We start from the raw sequence: 25,633 nt of genomic DNA on the forward strand, positions 1-25,633 counted from the left end.
TTTAGGTATTTCCATAACATGTTTATCACAGGACAAGAAGAAAAAACATTATTTGGGTGCAACCATGCAGAACAATAAATAAAAACCATTACCTGGCTTCAGCTTTATGCCCATCAGTCCTCTTACATTTTTAAAGGAGACATATTATATTATGCATTTTAATTTTGCATGAAAATGTATTGCAAAATCAGATTCTATCCGATTAATGTTTATTAACTGATTATTGTTGTTTATTTGGTATTGTTTAATGATGAGACAACACCAAATTGGTTAAGGTACCTAACTCACCCCCACAAATAGGGGAAAGCAGCAAATAGTTGAATCCCCCCCCCTCCAAAAAAAGGCTTGTAATTGCCCATAAATGCCACAAGATGGCGGCAAAGCACTGCTTATGGCTAATTAACTTTTCAACTCCAACATACTTCCTTAACACCAATATGATACCAGATATTCTGAGCTCAAAGACAGTGATTAGGTGAGATTTACAGTGGATAACAGTGGTTCTTTTGCTCTGGAGCTTTGGCCAGATTCTCTGATCGTGTCATTTTGGCACAGAGATACTGGGTGTGGGGGTGCGATTATAAAATTTGCCAAATTGTGACATCACTGTCAGGCACAATTCAGAACAGCTCATTTATGGACGCATTTTCAGAAATAGGCAGATAGCTCATGATTTACTTGGTTGCTTTATCTCACACTTAATAGGTGGACAGGCACTCACAAATAAACCGCGAGTAATTAACACCCACCAAATATATTTTGTAATTGCCTATAAATGCCACAAGATGGCAACAAAGTGCTTTTTTTCTAATAGACAAAGCTATGACTGACTCAATTAAGCTCCTCCTATCACTTCAACATAGTTCATTGGCTCCAAAATGCCACTAGATGGTGCCAAAGTAATATTTTTATATTCAACATGGCTTTGGCCTGCGCACAAAACCAGCATTAGTATCCCGGAAAATCCGCAAATAGGTGAATTTGCAACTATGTGGTGGTTCACTGTACAAATATTAAAAAGTCAGATTTCCATAATATGTCCCCTTTAAGGAATTAACACGTAAATGTAGAAAAACAAACAACAAGCTTAGGTTCGAAGAGCTGCAGCCTCCTTTAAAGATGGAGCATCCTACACTGATCTAGAAGCAAGGCCAAGGCAATCCCCCCCCCAACTCCCCTTCTGCTCCTCCCTCAGGTGATGATCTGAGCTTCCCAGGCCTGGCTGGCCACCTGAGGGCGACACTGGGCGACGACAGGCGGCCCGCCCGGGCTCTGACTGTCCAAACACAGACCGCTGACTGTGTGCTGCAGGGCCGAGCCTTTGGGTTTCCATTTCTGCACAAAAAAAAAAAACATACACAGCGATGCCGTGACTAGACGAGTGGTAGTTGTGTTTTGTGGAGGTTAAAGAATACATGCCTGTGAGTGTTGTGTCGTCACTCTCTCTTTTTTTCACCCTAATTTTGGCTTGAAACCTGAACTTGAAACCATAACCTTTGCTGAATACCCTAACGCTGGCATGAAACCATAATTTGAAACCCTAACTTAAAACCCTAACCCTGGCTTGAAACCCTAACCTTTGCTAGATACCCTAACCTTGGCTTGAAACCATAATATGAAACGCCAACTGAAAAACAACCCTGTCAGACTTGAAGACTTGAAACCCTAATTTAGAACCCTAACCCTGGCTTTAAATCCTAACATTTGCTTGAAACACTAACCTTGGCTTGAAACCATCATTTTAGACCCTTACCATTGTTTGAAACCTTAACATAGGCTTGAAACGCAAACTTTTGCTTGAAACATCTACACTAGCTTGAAACCCTAACCTTGGCTTGAAACCCTAATTTGAAACCCCTTCCATGGAACCATAATATTAAACCCTGACACAAAACCCTAACCCTGGCTTGAAACCCAAATTTAAAACTCTAACCTTTGCTAGAAACCCTAATTTGAAACCCTAATCCTGTCATGACACCCTAACCCTAGCCATGAAACCTTAATTTCGAAAACTCTAACTGAGTGGTTCTCAAAGTGTGGTACGAGTACCACCAGTGGTAGGCAGGTTCCCTCTAGTGGTACGGCAAAGAATTACTTGATTAAATGCCCAAACCGTACATCATACAGTACAATAGAGTGGCTTGGATTTTTTTATTTTTAATCCGGTAAAGTACTTTTGTTAAGTACAGTTCAGTTGTGTTTAACTTTTAGGGACAATACAGTTGCATTTAATCTTTTACAATTGTATTTAGGTACAATTTTTAACATTTAATGTGCAATACATTTGAATTAAATAATTTCAGTACTTCCCCCCACCCATATTTCCGCCTCACTTTCGATGAACACCCGGGGGCCTACGACGTGACTATATTTGAATGGTGGTCATTATGGTGGTAGTTGGCGAATTTTTTGAGGTGGTACTTGGTGTAAGAAGTTTGAGAAACAATTGTCCTAACCTTTTCTTATTCCAAAAAAAAAAAAAAAAAAAAAGAGTGAGAAAATCTTATTGAAATGGAGTGAATGAAATCCAATCTTGTTCTTTCTCCTGTGGGACAAGCAAACGGATGAAGGGCGACCCGCCATATGCTTCCACTTACTAACAACTCCCTTCTCGCTGTCGTAAATAATGGTCGCTGGGTGGGCGGGGGCGAGGTCACGAGGTCACGGCCCGCGTCAGTAGAACACCGACGACCGAGCTGCGTTTATCTCCGCCATCTTGTGTTCATTCCACCGTGATGTTCGTCATTAAGACGATGAACAGGATGAGATGAAAGCGAGCATTCTTCAAATTCCCATTGTGTCCTCGTCGTACTTTTTTTTTTTCCAAAGGGAATCTTTCATTGTGTTTTATCCTTTTTATGTTCTTGTCACTTCTAAGTGAACGCATATGCGAGACGAAACCCTATTGAAACCCTAACCTTTTTTAATGTTTTTAAAGAAACATTAACCCTGGCTTGAAACCCTAATTTGAAACCATAACCCTGTTTTTAAACCCTAATTAGATACCATAACCCTGGCATGCAACCCTAATTTGAAACTCAAACTCTGGTTTGAAACCCTAATTCTGTCCCCAAACCCCCATTTGGAACCCAAACCTGGTTTGTAAACCTTAATTTGTTTTAAAATCCCAACCCTGTATTAAAACCCTAATTTGAAATCCCAACCCTGTCTTTAAACCCCAATTTTGTCTAAAAACCCCAATTTGGAAACCTAAATTGAAACCTACCTTAGCTTGAAACTCTGATTTTAAATTCTAACCCAGTCTGAAAAACCTAATGCTGTTTTAAAACCCTAATTTGGAACCATAACCCTGTGTTGAAGCCCTAATTTGAAACCTTAACCCTGTCTGAAAAGAAAAAAGAAAAAGAAAACCTAAACCAGGCTTGAAAGCCTAATTTGGAACTTAATTTGAAACCTTAATCCTGGCTCGAAACTCTAATTTCAAACCCTAACCTTGTCTCAAAACAATAATTTGAAACCCTAACCCTGTCTGAAAAGAAATCCTCAACCTTGGAACCCTAATCTTTCATTTCAAACCCTAATCTGGGATTGATGTACCGACCTGTCGAGGCTCTTTGGCGTTGCAGGGCTCCATGCTGACCTTTGACCCGGCGGTGAAGAGCGTGACGGCCAAGCAGAGATCCTGCTGGCGGATCAGTGGCTCGATTAACTCCCACCTCTGGAAAAACAAAACAAAACAAGACAAACAAACAAAAAAAAAAACAACCATCGATTAGAACCAGTTGTTTTTGTGCAAAGAATTTGAAAGCAATCGCACACCTGATTTGCTTAAAGCCCTAACTCAGGTTTGAAACCTTGGCCTGAAACTTCAATTTGAGAGCCTAACCTTTGCTTGCAACCCTAACCCAGACCCAACACCCTTATTTGAAACCCCCTTCGTGTCTGAGCCAGTCCTGACCTGCGCCTGCGGCCTGCTGCCCCTGACCACCCGGCACCCCGCCAGGCCGAGTCCGTCCGTCCCGCGTGTCTCCAGACACAGCGTTCCCTGCCTGAGAACGCTGGACACGGCCTCCTGCTCGGGAACCCTTGAGGGAGGGATTGAGACCAGTCGGCATTCATACTGACTCATGGAACGCCACCGCGAAGGAACGAACGAGACGCGAGCCCGGAGGCGGTCCGTCTGGGGCTCCGCTTTTCACCGCATGACCAAAAAAAACTCTTCCAGTCGGTCACGGGTGTCTTAAATGTGGCCGCACATTCTAACGCAAAAGTCGACTGGAACTTTAGTGTGCAAATCTGGATTTCAAATGTCATTTCTAATTCAATTCATCATTTTATATTTCATTGAATTGAATTTAGAATTATAGTCATAATTCAACTTTTATGTGTGATTACATCATTCCTATTCGATTGACTACTTTATTGGTAATTCTATTCATAATTCTATTTCATTTAAAATGTGTAATTTTAGTATTAGTCATATTAGAATCATATTTATAGTCATCATATCATCTTTTTTATTCAAATATATTTCAAATTCATTGTCATTAAAATGTTATGAATAATTAGATACATTCTATTCCATTTACTATTTTAATCATAATGTATTTATAATTGTATACATTTTAAAACTTTAACATTTGGTAATTCCGAATTTTATCACTCTGTAATTTACAAATGTTTATTTAAAATTATATTTGTAATTTTATTTGATTATAAATGTACCGTTTCACGTGTAGTTCAATGGTTTTTATGCATACTTTACTTTGTAATTGAATGCAGTATAAGTGTATCTTACTTTTTTCGCTATATTTTATTCTAAATGTAATTTACACTTAATCAAATGTGTGAAGTTAATTCCATTTGTGAAGAAAAGCTGAGTGTGCTGATATATTCCAGCGTGCATCATTGACTTGATCGTTTGTGATGAAGGGTGTCATGACACCCCCGTGTATGTTTATGAATGAAAAAAGAAAAACAAGACGGAAATCTCAATTTATCACCCGGGGCCCCCGAAGTTGATCTTTTGGTGAGTCACCATTTTGGCCCCGCCGCTTAATTGATCCAATGTGTGAGTACGCGAAGGACTTGTGTGACTGTGATTAAATGCAGCGTAACGGTGGCGCATCCCAGCGTGCGGCACAGCTAAAGACACTCGTAAAAAAGCAACTCACATCTATTTGTCACGCGGTTAGATGAAGCTAACCATGTGCCAAGGAACTTGTATTGATGAAATACCGTATTCATATTGGGCACCTGAGCTCAGGGTAGACGTTCTCCATGTACCAGCGGAAAGGTTTACAGTTCAGCTTCCGTCGCAGCGTCAGACGGTCGGCTATGCTGCACAGATTTGTATATACATATTTTTTTTGTAACTATTGTAAACTAAAAGCAGGATTTTGGATGCGTGAGATTGCTAATGTCGCTGGGCGTCGTGTACGTACAAACCTGCCGAAAGCTTTGCCCGGCGCCGAAGGCCTGGCCGAGTAGTAGTACTGCTTGTACTCGTCCATCCACACCTCGGCGGCCCGCCGCGTGTTCCTACACACATACGTGGTGTCATATGACGTCACGATAATCTCGCATGTACAACGCATCTGGAAAGTATTCACAGCGCTTCACTTTTTCCACAGTTTGTTATGTTAGAGCCTTAAATCCATTCATTACATTCCTATTTCATGTATTTATTTATTTTTATTTGACGTTCATGCTCTGATTTAAACATAATACATAAGAAGTTACTCACTAGCTACTCAGTACTTGGGTATTTTTTTTTCACAAAGTACTTATTTACTCTTACTCAAGTAATTATTGAGAGAAATACTTTTTACTTTGACTTGAGTCATAAGTAACAGCACTCTTGAGTACAATTTTTGCCACCTCTGGCTGTATCGTAACAAAATGTGCAAAAAGTGAAGCACCGTGAATATTACAGTGAATGCACTGTACATATGTCATAGATTTTTTGAGAGAATTTTTCAAAAATAGAATTGAAAAAAAATTCTATTTTTTCATTGTCATCATGGGGTGTTTTGTGTAGAATATTAAGAAGAATAAACGATTCATTTTGGAAAAAGTCTTGAACATGTGTAACAGTGCTGACTTGCTTGCTTACTTATTTACTGCTAACTTTGGGGATTCGGATACGCACTCACTTGATGTAGGTGAGAGCGTTGCCTTGCGGGAAGTCGTACGGGTGTCGCTTCCGAAAGACGTGACCCACCCGGCTGCACGGCAAAATCTCCAGACTCCCGCCGCACATCCACACACGGAACGACAGCTCTGGCAATAATAATAACAATAATAATCAACATCATCGTGAACATTTCAGTACAAGACGTGTCACTGAGCTTCGTTGAACGCTCCAGTGCCGCTGCAGAATTGGCTTTTTTTTTTTTTTTTTTTTTTTTTTTCTTCCCTCCCTCCCCAGCGTGGGATGCCGCCGCGTCCAAGAGTGTCGGGAATGCGTCCAAAATACATCACATGATTACATCGTTTTTAAAAATGTGTCATGTTAGTCATGTTACGCTCTCCACTGTCAACTTGTTGGCAGGAAATCAAGTACTTGGCTACAAAGCTAAAAGGAGGAAATTAACTCCTTGTTGAATTCAGTTTATACTTTTTTTTGCATTCCGATAAAAAAAAATATATATATAATAATAATAATAACAATGGAGGGAATTAATATTATGATAGATGGATGAATTTATGTTTTCTGTTGTTAAAAAAAAGAAAACAATTAAAATAATGGTGGGACTTTAGAACGTGACGTTAAATATTCTTATTTATTCATTATTTTAAATAGAACAAAATATTATGGGAGTAAATGAACCCTTCGTAGAATTTTTGTTTTTACATTTTTATAAAAAAAAGTCCTTTAAAAAAATAAAAAGTATTTTTTAAAATGTATCTAAGTTCAAAGTTAAAAGTTGTAATGCTGTTCCTTTTAAAATTGAAGCTAACAATAAACAAATAATAACACTAATTAGGGGATCAAAACAACTAGAAAATTCCTGAGAAAAGGAAAGATTGCACTGCTATATATTCCCTTTATTTATTTTTTTTATGACACATGTATAATATGCTTAATATGGAGTAAACCTACAGTAAATGAGAAATTAGAGGGCAGGCATCTCACCAAAGTTCTCCCCACCCCAGATGTCCATGTGGGTGTCGTACTGTCCAAGATGGTTGAACCAACTCTTGTCCATTGCAAAGATACCACCGGCAATCACCGGGGTCCTAAAGCAAACACACACACATACACGCACATTTACCACCCTCACCCTGACAGTCACTTTGCTGTTAGCATTTTGTTTTCGACAAAATTAGCATTACAATTCCGACAACGTTCTCACAGTTCTGAGGACTGGGGTTCAATCCCCGTCCCCGCCTGTGAGGAGTTTGCATGTTCTCCCCGTGCCTGCGTGGGTTTTCTCCGGGCACTCCGGTTTCCTCCCACATCCCAAAAACATGCATTAATTGGAGACTCTAAATTGCCCGTAGGTGTGAATGGGAGTGCGAATGGTTGTTTGTTTATATGTGTGCCCTGCGATTGGCTGGCAACCAGCTCGGGTGTACCCCGCCTCCTGCCCGTTGATAGCTGGGATAGGCTCCAGCGCTCCTGGGACCCTTGTGGGGATAAGCGGCTCAGATAACGGATGGATGGATGAATTATTAACAACAGTGTGAGAATTTAGTTTGTGCCAAATTTTGCATTTTGTTTTTGACAAAGTTAGTCATCATCTCCTTGAGAACCGAATTTGAACAACAGAGTTTTGGTTTCCAACAAAGTGAGCATTGTGTTTCGTGGCAATGTTAGCATTTTGCTTACAACAAAATAAGCTTTTTGTTTCTTTGTGAATTAATTATGACAGATATTTTAAACAAAGTTAGCATTTTCCCCCCAACAACTTTAACATTTCGCTGTTTTGTATCCCACAAAGGTAGAGTTTTGTTTAAGACAAAGTTAGCATTTATTTTGCTGGTGAATGATTTTTCTAACTTTTAGTAAAGTTTAGTTTAGTCGAAGTTAAGTTAAGTTTTTTTATAGTTGGAATTTTGTTGTTTCCTTATGAATTTAATTTAAATAACATTTAGCATTTTAAGTTTGCATTTTGTTTTTGACAAAGCGAGCATTTATTTTTTCTTGTGAAGCAAATTTTAACAACAGAGTTAGCATTTTGTTTCTGAGAGAGTTAGCATTTTTTACCAATAAAGTTAGGATTTTGTTTCCCGCCAAGTCCCGGTGAACGAATTTTAGAAAAAAAGAGTTCAGATTATGTTTCCAAAAGGTTCGTAGTTTGTTTTCGTGTGAACATGTTTTAAATGAGAAAGTTAGCATTTTATTTATGACAATGACATCATTTTGCTTTAAAAAAAAAAAAAAAAAGCAATTGGTTTCCAAAAACTGAGCATTTTCTTTCTAACAAAGTTAGCATTTTTTTTTTTGGAGCAACAGAGTTGGGACTTTACTTTCAACAATCATTTGTGAAAAAAATGAACGAACGACAGACGTTTCCAACACAGTTAGCATTTTGTTACTGACACCGACTGAGCACACCCCCCGCATTCAAACCTGATTGGCTGTGTGGGGTCACTCCTGGCCATTTTCTGCTCAAGGGGAATCTGCTCCCATTTAAAGTGGAGACTCCAGTCAAATCCTTGTGAGAAACAAGAGCAATAAGTCACACAAACGTTATGATATCATTTTAGTTGATCATTTGAGTATAGGGTCTGCTGGGAATGTCTGTCAGAATCCCCTGTCAGAAGGAGTTTCAACTCCCAAACCGACAGTTCCGGAGGAGGTGGGGGACATTGAGTCCGAGTGGACCATGTTCCGCGCCTCCATTGCTGAGGCGGCCGATCGGAGCTGTGGCCGTAAGGTGGCCGGTGCCTGTCGTGGCGGCAATCCCCGAACCCGTTGGTGGACACCAACATGCCGTCAAGCTGAAGAAGGAGTTCTATCGGACCTTTTTGGCCTGTGGGACTCCTGAGGCAGCAGATGGGTACGGGCTGGCCAAGCGGAATATGGCTTTGGTGGTCGCTAAAGCAAAAACTCAGGTATGGGAGGAGTTCGGTGAGGCCATGGAGAAAGACCTCCGGACGGCTTCGAGGAAATTCTGGTCCACCAGTAGGGGGAAGCAGTGGACCATCAACACTGTGTATAATGGGGATGGGGCGCTGCTGACCTCGACTCGGGACGTTGTGAGCCGGTGGGGAGAATACTTCGAAGACCTCCTCAATTCTACCGACACGCCTTCCCTTGAGGAAGCAAAGTCTGGGTTCTCTGAGGCGAGCGCTCCTATCTCTGGGGTTGAGGTCACCGAGGTGGTTAAAAAGCTCTTCGGTGGCAAGGCCCGGGGGTGGATGATATTCGCCCGGAGTTCCTAAGGGCTCTGGATGTTGTGGGGCTGTCCTGGTTGACATGCCTCTGCAACATCGCGTGGACATCGGGAACAGTGCCTCTGGATTGGCAGACTGGGGTGGTGGTCCCCCTTTTTAAGAAGGTGGACCAGAAGGTGTGTTCCAACTACAGGGGGATCACACTCCTCAACCTCCCTGGTAAGGTCTATTCTGGGGTGCTGGAGAGGAGGGTCCGTCGGGAAGTCGAATCTCAGATCCAGGAGGAGCAGTGTGGTTTTCGTCCTGTCCGTGGAACGGTGGACCAGCTCTACACCCTCGGCAGGGTCCTCGAGGGTGCATGGGAGTTCGCCCAACCAGTCTACATGTGTTTTGTGGACTTGGAAAAGGCGTTTGACCGTGTCCCTCGGGGAGTGCTGTGCGGGGTGCTTCGGGAGTATGGGGTACCGAACCCCCTGATACGGGCTGTTCGGTCCCTGTATGACCGGAGTCAGAGTTTGTTCCGCATATCCGGCAGTAAGTCGGACTCGTTCCTGGTGAGGGTTGGACTCCGTCAAGGCTGCCCTTTGTCACCGATTCTGTTCATTACTTTTATGGACAGAATTTCAAGGCGCAGCCGAGGCGTCGACGGGGTCCAGTTTGGTGGCCTCAGTGTGCATCTCTGCTTTTTGCAGACGATGTGGTTCTGTTGGCTTCATCAAGCCGTGATCTCCAACTCTCACTGGAGCGGTTCGCAGCAGAGTGTGAAGCGGCTGGGATGAGAATCACCACCTCCAAATCTGAGGCCGTGGTCCTCGGTCGGAAAAGGGTGGCGTGCCCTCTCAGGGTCGGGGATGAGATCCTGCCCCAAGTGGAGGAGTTCAGGTATCTTGGGATCTTGTTCACAAGTGAGGGAAGAATGGAACGGGAGATCGACAGGCGGATCGGTGCAGCGTCTGCAGTGATGCGGACTTTGTATCGGTCCATTGTGGTAAAGAAGGAGCTAAGACGAAAGGCGAAGCTCTCGATTTACCGGTCGATCTACGTTCCTAACCTCACCTATGGTCACGAGCTGTGGGTCGTGACAGCAAGAACGAGATCCCGGAGACAAGCGGCCGAAATGAGTTTCCTCCGCAGGGTGTCCGGGCTCTCCCTTAGAGATAGGGTGAGAAGCTCGGTCATCCAGGAGGATCTCAGAGTAGAGCCGCTGCTCCTCCACATCGAGAGGAGCCAGATGAGGTGGCTGGGGCATCTTATTCGGACGCCTCCCGGACGCCTCCCCGGTGAGGTCTTCCGGTCATGTCCCACCAGGAGGAGACACCGGGGACGACCCAGGACACGCCGGAGAGACTACGTCTTTCGGCTGGCCAGGGAAAGCCTCGGGATCCCCACGGAAAGAGCTGGATGAAGCGGCTGGGGAGAGGGAAGTCTGGGCGTCCCTGCTAAAGCTACTGCCCCCGCGACCCGACCTCGGATAAGCGGTAGAAAATGGATGGATGCATTTGAGTGTAACGGGGGGACTTCCTCCTCCTCGCCAGCTGTCCTTGCAGCTGTTCTGTTACCACACTGTGGGATTTCAGCGTATCCTCTCACCTCCTCTCAAGTCGGCCGAGGCGGCCAAGTAAGCGAAGTTGTCCAGGCTGATGACATCGATGATAGGGCTTACCACTCGCGTATGGTCCTGCAACAACATCATCACCGACGCTTAATAGCTGTTCCGAATATTTTGAGCTAGGTATACTCGGCTGTTGCTCCGTGCCCAGCTGTCTCCACTTACACCTGTTGTCCTCTTGTTTGTATGAGACCACAAATCTATTGCTCGCAACGCAAGCATGCTCATGACACTCATAAACATGATGTGTTCAATGCGGATGACATGTTCACTCTGCTTCTAGTTAACATTCTCCGTTTTCAAAAGCAGGATCCAATTGAACTCCAGGGGAATATATTGACATGTGAAAGTACCGCTTCCACAACACCACCATCATTTCGTACCAGGACCTGGAGAAATCTTTTTTTCTTCTTCATTATTCCAGGACCAGATAAATCATCCTTCCATTTGGAGGGTTAAAAAAAAGTTTCACTTCGCATCATGAAATTTGGTAGACATGTCTATCATGACTTCCCAAAAAGTCGCAAGAGGTCGTGCCCGAAAAGATACAGGAAATCTGCCATTTTGGTTTAAAATGCCCATTTTGGCTTGGTAGCACCTTCTTAAATTTAAAAAAAAAAAAAAAAAAAAAGCTCCCAAATCCAGTTTCAGGAAGTCTACAATTTTGGTTAAAAGTGCCTACTTTCGCTTTGCAGCACTCTTTGAAATCTTTTTTTTTTTAATTATTCAGTCCCAAAGCTAGTTTTTCACTTAGTAACTAGAAAAATTGGCCTGCATGTCTGTTATGAGTAAACCCACAAAAGTCTTAAAAAAATAATAATAATAAATACAAATTTTAAAAAAAACATGCCTAAAAAGACACGGCAAATCTGCCGTTTTGGTTCCAATAGGGTCATTTCATCTAATTCTAGGGTTCCACGGAATGCAGTATATAAGTAGCAACATGACGAGTGGCCGCCATTTTTGTGGAATTTGGGGGGGGGTCGGGGGGGGGGGACATGGAATGAGCACTTCAAAGGCCTCTAAAATCCTCCATAACAAATAAATTCACCAAAAAAAAAAGATTGCTGAAGACTCTTCTAGTGCCCACACTACTCTTTTCACCAATCATGTTCCATTTGCACTAGTTACGTCGATCTTTCAGGGCTTTTAGTGATGCCGTCTGAAACGTCAGTGTAATTTTGACGTGCCGACGTCTCGGATTTTTGGCCCGTACAATTGACTGGTGGATATTTTTGACTGAAACTTGTGAGCCAATTGGAGAAGGGGAGAAAGATATGTTTTACTCTAATTTGAAGGCATTTTCAAACCAGCTTTTCTATAGGCGCTATCACACAAAAAAAGTTCCCCCGAAAAGGCAATTTTTTTTCTTAACACAAAAACCTCAATTTCTCCAGAAACCATCGTCCGATTTTCAAACTTCCTGCTGTGTTGTACTCAGGTTGAGTATTTTCAACTGAGTATACATTCAATAACCAACTTAAGCTGTTTCTCCATGTGTTTTGTATACATGGACTGTGAGTGCTTGTGCGTGTGTGTGTGTGTGTGTGTGTGTGTGTGTGTGTGTGTGTGTGTGTGTGTGTGTGTGTGTGTGTGTGTGTGTGTGTAGAAGTGCTGGGAGGGGGAAACAGCATTCCCTGGCGGTCTGCCTAATCCAATTGGTGGGAATTTTTCTGCTGCATTACAAAAAGACAGAAAAGAAAGAAAAACAACATGCAGCCTGCAGGGGTTTTGTGAACTCTGTATCATTACACAACACAACGAAATAACACACAAAAAACGTGTGTGTGTGTGTGTGTACCTCCTTGACGCGCTGAATCATTGGCTGCAGCCAATCAGTGTTCACCTCACAGTGGCTGTCCAAGAAAGTCAAGACGGGGGCCGAGGCGGAGTTGGCTCCTCGAACGCGGGACCGGATAAGTCCTAAGGGGACGACAACGTTAGCGGTTTGTCCCGTTAGCGTTTTCTTTCAGACAAATTCCGCATTTTGTTTCCATGTAAATGAATTTTGAATGACAGGGTTAGCATTTTTCCCCCAACTAAAATGACAATTTGCTTCCAACAAAGTTAACATTTTGTTTTTGACAACATTATCATTGTGTTAACAATGAATTTAACATTTCATTTTTGACAAAATTTGCATTTTGCTTCCGACAAAAGTTTGCATTTTGTCTCATAAAAATTATTTTCATGTGATTGAATTTTAAATGACGAATGTTATCATACTAGCCAACCAAAGTCAGCATTTTGCTTCCAACAGTTAGTATTCCATTTTTTGACAAAATTAGTATTTTGTTTTCAGCAAATCAAGCATTTTGTTTCAGACAAATTTAGCATTTTGCGTCCAACAAAGCATTTTATTTTTTACAAAATTCACATATAGTTGAATTAATTTTGAACAGAAGGATGAGTATTTTGTTCCCAACAAAGTTTGTATTTTATTTCCTTGTGAACACATTTTGAACATCACTGAATTATTAATTGGCCTCCAAAAAAAAATGCCTTTTGCTTCCTTGTGAACACATTTTGAACGACAGTTAGCATTCGTTTTCAAACAAGGTAAGCATTTGTTTTCTTGGATCTCCAATGAAAAAATGCTTTTTATCATTCAGTGCTTGCCCTCCCAGTTAACATGGATATTTGACTTCTCAAGCCGTCAGTGGCACTGAATGTGTTAAGGTCCAATGCCAATAAAAGAAAAAAAATATATATATATAATCTTTCATGTCCTTTTATCGCGTTGGCAAGATCATTTGGGTTGGAAATACCAAGGATGCCCAATACCAAGCTATTCTATTTCATCTTTTATTCCTGGCAGATGAGACAGCTTCACTCATATTTGATATGTAAACAAGCTTTGCACTGATTGGATTGCTTTTCTCCTTAATTTGATTACGGCGTGTAACTGCGACAGTAGTGCAGGTACTTAAATATTGATGAGCGAAGCTACGTCACAACGACGGCAAATTCAGATTCTGTGGTTTGCAAGCAGTTTGGTGTTCAAAGACTATCGCGTTCAATCGAGAAACCGCATTCACGTCAAGCTAAAACCAGGTCACAGACTCATTTTGACATAAGTTATAAAACTGTATAGGAAAATGGATTTTGATGGCATAGGACTTTTAAGCTTGAGCACAAAGTCTTTCGGGGGTGGGAGGAAGACAAAAAAAAAAAAAAAAAAGGTGTCTCTCATTCCAGACCGTGGTCACGAACACCTCGAGAGGTTTGGAGTGGCGATGTGGATGTCAAATGGTGCGCGGTTGAAAAAAGCTCGGGGAAAGTCTGTTGTCTTGTTGTGCATATTTGGTCCATGATGTATTTGTGTGTGCGTGCGTGCGTGCGCGTCCGTGCACGCCATGAGGCCTCCGGCAGCACTAACACGTGCTGACACGCCGTCGCCTCTTGTTTGCACGGCGCTACAGCAGGACAATTTTCGACACCTTTTGTCACCTTTTTCGCTTCATCAGTGACGCGACGTTGCCAAAGCTGCTTTGCGTTAATGACACACACACGCTTACCCTCTCTCCTGCCGTTCCTCAGGCAGCGCACTTTGGGGATCTGAGCGAGCAGCCGGCAGTCGTCGGCTGAGGAAGACAAACAGATTGTGTCGAGGCGGAGGACACACAATCACACACATGCACGCTCACGTTGCATAAACTCTGCAGTCAGCACCAACTAGACATATAAAAAAGGTCTGCCATTTTGGTTTGAAGTGGCTCTGTCATGCGCTTTAGATTATTAATTTTTTTTAATTCAGCCCCAAATCCAGTTTCAGTTCGCAACATGACATTTTGGAGGCAAGTCGATCATGAGTAGACCCACATTAAAGAATACATGCTCGAAAAGACAGAGGATGTCTGACATTTTGGGTTTAAAACTACCATTTTGATTCAGTAGCGCCCATGAGAATTGTTTAAAACAGATTTAAAAATTCTCCTTAGGCAATTTCCCTTAATAACAAAACTTGGTAGACATGTCTATCATCATTTGACCCACAAAAAAGTCTGAAGATATCATGCTCCAAAAGACAAACAAATCTGCCATTTTTCTTCAAAGTGTCCATTTGGAGACTGTAGCACCCTCTAAAGACATAAAAATAAATATATGTTAAAAATTCCAAACCTCAGATCAGAAAATGGAACACACTTTGACAAAATTGGCTTTTGATTCCCTGACAAAATTAACATTTTCCCACTGACAAAGACAGCAGTTTCTTTTTTTTGCTTGTGAACTTATTTTTAACCACAGAGTTTGAATTTTGTTCAAGACAAGGCTACCATTTTTTATTTTTTTTTTAATGATAAAGTTTGCACATTGTTTTCTTGTGAACTAATTTTGGACAGCAGTTAGTGTTTTGATTCCATCAAAGTTAGCATTCTTGTTTCCTTATGAACACACTTCAAAAGACAAAGTTAGGATTTGTTTATTGACAAGGTTAGCATTCCCCCAATTATTAGCTGATTGCTAATTATTGTTAGCAATCACAAACATTTTAATTTCTTGTGAACACATTTTGCCGAGCACCGTTAGCATTATGTTTTTGACAAAGTTAGCATTTTGTTTATTTATGAGCAAATTCAAAACAACCAATTTATATATTAAATGATTAGGTTACCAAAAGTGTTTTGTGTCATGGTGTTGTTGTAATTCCAGTAATACGTTTATAAAAAATAAAAAATAAAAAATAAATGCCACAGTTTTGGCATGAGACTTTTGTTCATGTATGAGGACAGACACATACACACACACACAAAAACATAAACACACACACACACACGAGCTGCTTAGTATTAAGAGCACGAGTGTAAACCGACTGATGCATTGTGGGTATGTCCTGGTGTCCTCGTCCTCCTTGCTAGCAATACATCCTTCCACACTTGTAATCCTCCCTGATTGAATGAGATGTACGCACTACTTTTTTTTTTATACGGGTTATATCACACAGTGTGCACATACGTGTGCGTGTGTGTGTGTGTGTGTATTCTTGTTCACTGCTGTTACATACGGCCACACCGCATACTTTTTTGGTGTCACTTCATAAATAGCACATAGCTAGCGAATAGCGAAAAACCGCAAGTAATTGACACCCTGCTTTTAAAAATGTGACGATGTTAATAAATGAAACCCCAAATGTGACATGGAAAGCTCGTCACTCAGTTGAGCTGTACCACTTCAAAATACAGTGGCGCCTCGACTTAAGAGTTGAATTCATTCCGTAGCCACGTTCGTACCTCAAAACGCTATCTCAAATCATCTTTCCCCACTGAAACGAATGGAAATGCCATTAATACATTCTAGGCCTACAAAAAAACTAAACACACACACACACACCAATTTTTGGGTGTTTTTTTAAGAAGAAAAAATTTACTCTACAGTATTGCGCCTTCTGGTGTGTGCACCCTGGCCACCAGGAGGCAGTATAATACAGACATACTGTACATAATACACCAAGAGTTCCACCTCTAAGTGACTCAGGAAACTGCAGTGGTATTAGTTTGTGTTCAATATCCATTGCTTTAAGTGTTATAACTACCACAACGACGATGCTAGTTTCGAAAGGCTGTCTATGGTGCTTTGCATCATCTGTTAGCATTAAGTTAGCGGAATTTCATAGGTTATGTGGTTTGGTTAAATATATAACGTGTAATTCCCCTCTTTTTTTTGTATGTATAACACATTCACTGCTATTGACGGCTTTAGAAGTCAAATATCCATGTTAACTGGGAAGGCTGGCAGTGAACGAGTTCAACTTTAACTGGGAATGAATATAAAAAGCTTAAAAGAAGCAACTGGCTTCTTCATGGATGAATTGAGAATTCTAAGAATTAAATGACTAAAAATCATTAAGCCGAGTGTTGATGGTATTGGTGGTAATCAACAGCAGCTAAGAGCGTAAGGAGCCCGAGGCGTGCCAATCTCGTTGACAGTTGACGGATCACGACGCTGTGCTAATTATTCCGCTCTGCACTAGTCGAACATGAGCTAATGGTTCACACGCGGCGTAACGGCCTCCGCATGCCTGCTGAGTGTGCAGCTGAGTTACAAGCAGACACGCTGAGAGGCGACGCAGCCAACCGCGCGTTTAAACACATTTGCGTATTAGCAGCTCCAATTAGTGCTGGTTTTATATGGAAATAACAAAATACCAGGAGCACTACAATACGCTCTCCTGCTACTATTCACTTTTTTGTTGTTGTTTCCAATTTGCATGCCAAGGAATATTACAGCCAATGTTTTTTTTTTTCGAGAAGAAGCTCGTAATTAAACTGCCGAGAACTACAGTGGGCTAAATCATATTGACCGAAATCTGAGGAAAACCGCAATTTCTGCAAAACCAAGTATCCAAAAGAAGTAATCATTGCCATATAATTCAGCAAAATATAAATAACCGAGAGTTTGTTGCAGCCATAAACCTTGAAATCAATCTCCTGCCAAATGGCAAAATTAAGAGTTAACCCAGGCGAGTTGTCAGTGGCTCAATTTAAGGTGAAAAAAAGTGCAGTTTTATACAAATGAAGCCATAATATTATTAGAATAAAGTCATAATTTACTAGAATAAAGTTGTCATTTTAATGATTAAAAAGTCAAAAAAGAATTGGACAATAAGTCGTAATATTAACAGCATACGGTTGTATGTTAATGATTTTTTTTTTTTTAAATGGTAATTTTAGAACAATATTGTCATAACTAAAAGTAATGAGAATTCGTTGAGAATAAATACGTAATTTTAGTTTTTAAAAAAGTCTAATTACACGAGAATAATGTATTTTAATAATTTCTTATGAAAAATGATTTTTGTTTTTTAATTGAATGATGTCACTGACAATGAGAATGAAGAAGTCGTGATTTTAGGAGAATACAATTTTATGAGGAAAACTGGATAGTCTAAGAATGTAGCTGTAACGTAATCATAGAAAAAAGTCGGAATTCGAGGACAATACAGAAATTATGAGAAGTCGTAAATTTTAACACTAAATCCGATTTTCACGAAAAAAAAACGCCATTACTGTAAGTCCTATTTTTTTAAATTTCGTGGTATAAAAATTTTTTTTTTAAAAATCCTGCAGAGTTGACTGCAGAGAAAGGACAGGGAGAGGCGGCAGCTGAGCTGATGTTGATGAGATGTGAGCAGTGGAAGGCAAAAGGAGGAGGCAACTGGGGAGAAAGTGTAATCCTGTGAAGGCTCCACTTAATCGCTTGGCCTCATCAAGGACACGCCCCCCCCCCCCCCCCCCCCCCCTCTCTCTCACAGTGCACTTGCTAACACGCGACATGCCAACTTCCAAATAGCGTGGCCCGGAACATTCATTCATCTCCACAACTACAGATCGTGCTGGGCAGGGTAGAACTTGAACAACTGCATTTTTAGGTTAATTAAAAAATAATTAAAAAAAACACGACCCCAATTTAATGATTGCTCCATTACGTTGAAATTGCATAAGATTTCTCCTTTGAGACGATGTTTGTTGACTTTATTCTCATCGAATTACAACTTGTTTCAATCATTAAACTCCATGTTTTTTTCTCCTAAAAGTATGACATTTTTAGAATTAAAGTGCCACTTTATTCTCGTATAATTATTATTTTTATTCTAAAATTACATTATTATTAAATTTAAACTTTTTCTTTTTAAAATAAAATGTCAATTTGCATTAAATTAAGAATTTATCCTCAAAAACTAGAACTTTATTGTCAAAAATGTAAAATGTATTTTCATAAAATTATCATTTAATTTTGAAAGAAATGACAACTTTCTTTCATGAAATTGTTACTTATTCAATTATTACATGACGACTTTGCGCCGTCAAATTATGAATGTAATCTTATGATATTGCAACTCTTCTTTATTCTCATCAAGTTAGGACCATTTTAACATTTATTAATGCCGTACAAGTGTAAAAACAAGCTGATCACTGGATAACAAAACCAAAATGATGTTAAACTACTCACTCTTTGCTATTTGATGTTAGCGCTCATATGATTTTTGGGCAACCAGAAGCGTTCCTGCGTGGCACTAAGCTACGCTTGCATGCTCACTGAGCAGAAGTCAGGTGAGATTTGGTTCCAACTCACCGTCGGAGCTGAAGTCGTCGATCAGGATGATTTCGTGAATGAGCTGCGGAGGACTCCGCGTCAGGACACTGCCGGGAAACGAGGATGAAACGTTGGATATGCAGATGAGCGTGGCCAAGGCTCAACGCTAACGAGGGTCCGTGGCGTTGTTACCTCTTGACGGTGCGCAGCAACGTGGAGCGAGCCTCGTTGTGGAAGGTGATGACGACGCTGGTGGACGGAAGGTCGACGTCATAGTTTAGAGAAGCGCACCTGAGGGGAATAAACACACCTTATAACTTTTGTACGTCTCATAATGATAGACATGCCTACACTGAAAAAAAGTAACAATTTTCAGTTGCACATGATTAATAAGGAATAAACTCATGTAACCCCCGCCCCCCTTTCCCTCGAAAATAAACAATGAATGTTAGTTTTACACATTTTAAATCATATGCAACCGATGTACATGTTCGAATTACGTACATTTAAACGACTTTTTTTTCAGTGTAGTCTTTAGTTGTTAAGTGAAGCTCGCCAGAATGCGTTATTAGTGTGTTTTATGTGATGATGATTAGTCCAAGTTATGCATATCGATTGCTAATTTGGTGACTTCCACTACCGGAAGTGGTACGCTTTGTCTTTCAGAATAAGAGCAGGATACAGGATACAAATCTTAACTGTGTAAATGTTGCTAACTTAACTGCATTGTTGATGGTCTGTCTGATGTCATTCTTCAAGTGTATTAATTTGATTATTGTTTTTATTTTTCCTATGTTTGTGTTTGTATACCAATATGTATTTGGTTATTTTTTCTTACACTCTTAAGTGTGACAGGGGGTCATGTTTTACTTGATTCAACCATTTATGTCCAAATGGAAATGACATTTTATTTGAGTTCGTATTTTTGTCGCTTCAAATGAAAATGACATTTTGTTTGGAATATTACAGTACAATCGCGAGAATAGCAAAGAATAAATGAGACAAATGAATACAAAAGGGGGAAAAAAATGAACAAATACATTTGAATTGACCAATTTCAGGGGGGGAAAAACAGCAAGAATGAACGCAACAAATACGACAGGACTCTTGCTAATATAAATGCTCGTTGGGTGGGATTAAAAAGACCCCCCAAGCTTGTGTTGAAGTGTCATGAGATGGTGTCGTGTGGCGTGCGAGTGTGTGTGTGTGTGTGTGTGAGACCTGTAGTGTCTGGTGTCCCTGAGCGGTCGCTGCGCTCCGAGCCGGTGGCTCTCGATGACGTTGAAGGCGTGCTCTCTGTACGGGTCGTCCCCGGGCTTCAGCTGCTTGGCGTCCAGGTACTTGTTCTCGTCCAGGCTGCCCAGCAGAAGTTCCTGATGCTCGCCACGCGGGGGCCGGCTCACCTGACGAGTGTGCGACACATGCACACAGACACACACACACACACAGAAACAAAACCTTTTAATGAACTCCAAAACACAGTGGGTGCGAGACCGTAAACGTCAATGGAGACTAGTGCTGGCAGACAACCACAAGGTAAAAAAAATAAAAATTAAGATGTGACACAAGTATGTGTCCTTAGTTGAACATGTAAAAAAAAATATATTTTTTCATGTCTTTCCAGTGATGCTCAATTGGGTTTTAAGTCAGGGTTCTGCCTGGGCCATTCAAAAATAGTCGCGGAGATGTTCTGAAGCCACTCCTTCGGTATTTTAGCTGTGTGCTCAGGGTCATTGTCTTTTTTGAAGGTGAACCTTCGGCCCAGTCTGAGGTTCTGAGCACTCTGGAGAAGGTTTTCATCCAGGATATCCCTGTACTTGGCCGCATTCGTCTTTTCTTCGATCGCAACCAGTGTCCCTGTCCCTGCAGCTGAGAAAACAAACACACAGCACAGCATGATGCTGCCATCACCATGCTTCACTGTTGGGACAGTCCCTGGCTGTCTCCACAGATACCGCTTAGAATTAAGGCCAACAATTTCTACCTTGGCGGCACAGTGGACGACTCGTTAGCGCATCTGCCTCGCAGTTCTGAGGACCGGGGTTCAAACCCCGGTCCCGCCTGTGTGGAGTTTGCATGTTCTCCCCGTGCCTGCGTGGCTTTTCTCCGGGCACTCCGGTTTCCTCCCACATCCCGAAAACATGCATGGTAGGTTAATTGACAACTCTAAATTGCCCGTAGGTGTGAATGTGAGTGCGAAGGGTTGTTTGTTTGTATGTGCCCTGCGATTGGCTGGCGATCAGTTCAGGGTGTACCCCGCCTTTTCGCCTGAAAATAGTATAATCAATATAATCAAACACTGCTAACTCACAAATTTAACTACGTAGCTAACCAACCAAATAAATGACTGTCACTAACAAATTAACTGTCTATCTAGGTAACTGTATCATGAACTAATTAATGGATGAACAAATGAACTGACCAACTCACAAATCAACTAACTGACTAATTCATTCAACTAAGTCACTATGTAACTAACTAACCAATGAATGGACAAACCCAACTTACAAACTGCAGTATCGAGCCGATTAACCAACTCCGATGCTAACTCACGAGCAAACAACCTAGGTAGCTAATTAACGAGCAAACTAACAAACAAACTCACTTACGACTAAATGCATATTGCAGGACTGTCAATCATGTAAATGTTCAGTGTGCAGGATAATGTTTATTATGTATGACGATTTGAAATTTTGGTCAAATTTGAGCAAGAATCGCATAAGGTTTTTGTCGTTGTTGTTTTTCTTGTTTGCTTTTGCGGGCCACATAAAATGACGTGACGGCCTTGAGTTTTGACACCTGTGATGTAACAGCTCAATCGGGCAAAATAAAAGCGCAGAGTGGGCACAATGTGACCCGTGGACCAGACTTTGCCCCAAGGTTTAAAATCTGCTCATTGAAGGACGCAAACACAAAGCGATGGACTGTCGGTGAGAGTCGCAAGTGACTGAATGCAAATTGTCTTTTTTGGTCCACTTGCAACCAGACAGCGTCTTCATGTTTCATTCATGTCCGCCCCGGAGCCGATTCGCTACGATGGCTCGCCGAGGGACGTGCGGCGCTCAAACACATTTTTGGGGGCGGGTGGGTGTTGGTTTTCTCAGTGTGCTGACAAAGGTGAAGGACCTCGGCGTGCGGGGAGAGTAAAGAGAGCGCTCGCCTTTTTTTGGAACGCAGGAGGAAGCCAGAGTGGAAGGCCGAAGCCGGGATTCGAACCCCGGCTTGAGATACGAGCGCTGCAGGATGGCAGTGAACGCACTTCAACTCACTTCCGAATGAGCGGCACTTTGGCAAATAGTCAACATTTCATCCAAAAAAAAGAAGAAAAAAAAGAAACGAGGTTTGGAGCTCTTTACTGCCACGTCCAGTTTACTGTCAAACTAAACATCAAACAAAGAGAATTACACCTTGTGTATTTAAAACAAGCAGATTACGTTGCCTTCAGAACGACCTCTGCTAGCTTATTGCTAACATAACTTGCAAAATGCCATTGAGATTCTAACGGTTAGCATCGATAGTTGCGGTTTACAACCCTTTCGGCAACGGCTACTTTAACACAAATGGTGGAGCAACACATGTAGAAAAATAATATAACACTACTCACAGGCATATATTCTTTGTCCTCTTCAAAGAAAAATGACAAATATAACAGCAACTTACTGAGTAATAGTAGAAGAAGAAGAGGTTTATTCTACTTCCTTTGTGTCTGCATGACTGTTTTATATAGTACTTTCCCGGTGGCCAAGGAAGGAGCAGCATGCTTAATTTAATCATGATGCACAAATTTGATTTATGCTACTACTCCATGTTCTATATATTTTATCAACGAAAAGACCCAAACCATTTTTGGAGGGGAGAGGTGGGGGGGGGGCGTAACGAATTAAACTCGTATCTCAAAGCACCACTGCATCATGCCAGAATGCTGCATCAATGTCCTAAATACGCAACATGGGTCGGTACATTGTTGGGTGTGCGCGAGCTCCTCCTGCAGCACTTTGGCTTGTTTTTACCCCGGGCCGAAGGTGCGTTCACGGGCACCTGGAAGCAACGCGACACGGGGCTAAACATAGTGAGCTGGCCCTGCGTGCAACCCGAGAGGCGTCCACCGCGAAACAAAAGAGCATAACACCGAGGACGCAGGCATGCAGGGAGCTCCAGGACTTAGGGAAAGCCTCTTACACAGGTGCTTGCGCCACCATCACGCACATGCAGGCCCCGCAAAATAACCCCCCCCCCCAAAAAAAAAAAAACATCCTCAACATCATGCATGCAGCACACACCTTCCCGCAAGAACGTAATGACTCACAATAAGCGGGATGGTCCTGTCGTCCCGATGGAGCTCCAGGCGCCCTCCTCCCAGGTGCGGGTGCTTCCCGGCGGACGAGGGCGCAGACGCCGCCGCAGACGCCGCCCCCGCCGCCGGCTTGCTGTCCTGCCACAGGTAGTAGAAGGTGCCCAGGATCCAGGCGACGGTCAGGATCGCGATGGCGTTGGCCCGAATCCTGCGCATGGTGAGCCCATACGCAGGAGCGGACCGGGGCGCGGGGGGTGGCGCTCCGGAGCCCTGGGACGGACGAGGCGGGCGTACCACAGCCTCCTTTTCGTCCTGCTCAAGGAGGGAGAGAACGACAGAGAGAGGAGCGTCGATGGCGATGAAGGAGAAAGGAGAAGAAGAGGAAGAGGAGGAGGGGAGGAAGAGGACGCTCGCTGCCTCCCTGCCTGGGATGGAAGGCTGGACTGGATGGAGGCTTGCGCGGCCCTAGCGCCGACCACTTCTCCAGGGAGAAAGCACAAGTCACAGTTCATTTCACAAGTCAAAAGTTTACACACCCACGTTCAAAGGCCAGGTTTTTGTGGTGTGAAAAAAAAAAAAAAAGACCAATAGGAATCATTTTGAATACTGCACCATTGTTATGTCCTATAACATGTGCAGGTCAATAAAAAAATAAATAAATCATCTGTATTTTCAAGATGGAACGAAAAAATAAACAACTGAGGCAATGCACAAGTCACTCTTACAGCTGAGGATGTGGCCGTGTTCAGAATTCACCAATCACATTCGAACTCATCTTAAGATCGCTGTTGTGTGGAAACAGAAAAATGTTTTCTAAATTTGACACACCGATGTGCTGTGAACAAGTCTACCAAATTGGGATGACTAAAAACATGTTTTTATTTTTTTTTAAATCAAGTACATAAAACGAGACTTCAAAATCGTGAAAAATGACCTTCTTCCACCTGCCAGACGGGTAGCAAACATACAGGAACAACAATTAAATAGATTTTTTTTTTTTTTTAATGTGCGCGCCTTGACCACCTGGGGGCAGCAGAAGACTGGAGAGTCAACTCCTCTATTGGCTTCTCAGCACAGCAGTAATATTAGCAGGTACTGTGGATAAATTGATACATCCGGGTCAAATGTCAATATTGCGACGCACGTATCATACCAAGATTAGCGATATTGCGACACAACAGTTTGTACGGTGCATTATTGACACAGCTGGATTAAATATTATTGTGATACTACATTGTTGTTGTCCTGACACTAGTTATATATCTTTTCATATTATTGGTTAACAATAAGTACAAGGGGACTTCCAGGTAGCAAAAACGTAACTGACTGCAGCTGACTTGAACTCAAAATGATGACAAACGACGTGTTTGGGTTTGTCACCAGATATACCCCAAAGGTTTTTGTGTTTTTTTCCGATATCCTCCCCCCCACCCCCCAAAATGAATCCAGTGGAGTGAGAATAAATCAAGTGGATGGCATCAAAAACTGTACAGAGAAGATCAAAAGACTCTCTAGAGGTGGAAGTAACAATAAACAACTGGTGAACATAGTTTGCAGAAGTGCCCATACCCAAATAACTTTCGTTTCATTTCTTTTTTTTATATATATAAAACATTTACTTATCAGTGTTGGTTATATGAAATGATATTGTCTAAATTGTGCACATTTGTCATTAGGTCAACATGGTATGATATGGTGATTTTCCATATGCTGTACACATATTCAAGCAAATATATATATATATATATATATATATATATATATAGTATTACACATAAACGCCCTATACACTACACATATCCACATATAAACACACTACAATTATTAGATATTTTTTAAAAAGGTCAATTAAAAAAACATCAACAATAAAGTTGCATACACAGTTTAGACACATGCTGTATTGTTAGGGTTGTGGCGCCGGTTGAAATCTCCCCATTCAAACTCTGAAAGAAGGAAAAAAAGAAAAGACAATAAAAGCAGCAGCGGGCAGCGAGGGGCGGGACACGACAGGAAGGAAAGCTCAGAAGTCCCGCTGAAGATTACTGGGTGCACACTTGTGCGGTTTGCAGCGAGGTCAAACCCCAGTCCACCGTCAACGCCTCCACATTCTCGTCTCAACTCCGATGATGATGCATGCATATGCGTGAAAAAAAATGTTACTTCATATCTGAGAGGACTTGAAAAAGAATGTTGGCGAGGGAACGGCTCGGATTATTACCACACTTTCCCCAATGCTTGTTGCTTGGCAGAATTTGTGCTTAACTTAAAGACGACAAGAAAAAACACGCTCAGAAAGAAAAACACCCGCCAAAAACATGGCCAACTAAAAAAGGTTAAGGGACTATTTAAAAAAAAAAAAAAAGCAGGGAATATGAATATGATCCCAATAA

The 25,633-nt window shown here is 41.8% G+C and overlaps 1 protein-coding gene across 1 annotated transcript; it reads right to left on the bottom strand.

The window, feature by feature from the left end:
• Positions 1-23,645, bottom strand: galnt16 (UDP-N-acetyl-alpha-D-galactosamine:polypeptide N-acetylgalactosaminyltransferase 16). The gene is made up of 15 exons (XM_061696826.1): positions 23,256-23,645; positions 20,171-20,352; positions 19,142-19,240; positions 18,989-19,056; positions 14,434-14,499; positions 12,717-12,838; positions 10,897-10,984; positions 8,540-8,624; positions 7,100-7,203; positions 6,117-6,243; positions 5,410-5,502; positions 5,218-5,301; positions 3,920-4,046; positions 3,563-3,679; positions 1-1,335 (listed from the first exon to the last, which is right to left on the bottom strand). The coding sequence occupies exons 1-15, from the start codon at positions 23,457-23,459 to the stop codon at positions 1,192-1,194; spliced, it is 1,710 nt and encodes a 569-aa protein (XP_061552810.1). The 5' UTR covers positions 23,460-23,645; the 3' UTR covers positions 1-1,191.
• Between the last annotated feature and the right edge of the window lie 1,988 nt (positions 23,646-25,633).

The sequence above is a fragment of the Phycodurus eques genome, chromosome 14 (assembly GCF_024500275.1).
Source record: "Phycodurus eques isolate BA_2022a chromosome 14, UOR_Pequ_1.1, whole genome shotgun sequence".
Lineage (NCBI taxonomy): Eukaryota > Metazoa > Chordata > Actinopteri > Syngnathiformes > Syngnathidae > Phycodurus > Phycodurus eques.

What these genes read in the sequence shown, in the direction of transcription:
- galnt16 (XM_061696826.1), bottom strand. Translation starts at nt 23,459, where the DNA reads ATGCGCAGGATTCGGGCCAACGCCATCGCGATCCTGACCGTCGCCTGG. An exon ending in AGGGACACCAGACACTACAG is followed by an intron (nt 19,241 to 20,170) that starts GTCTCACACACA and finishes TATTCCCCTCAG; the next exon opens with GTGCGCTTCTCTAAACTATG. An exon ending in CTCGGCCGACTTGAGAGGAG is followed by an intron (nt 8,625 to 10,896) that starts GTGAGAGGATAC and finishes GTTTCTCACAAG; the next exon opens with GATTTGACTGGAGTCTCCAC.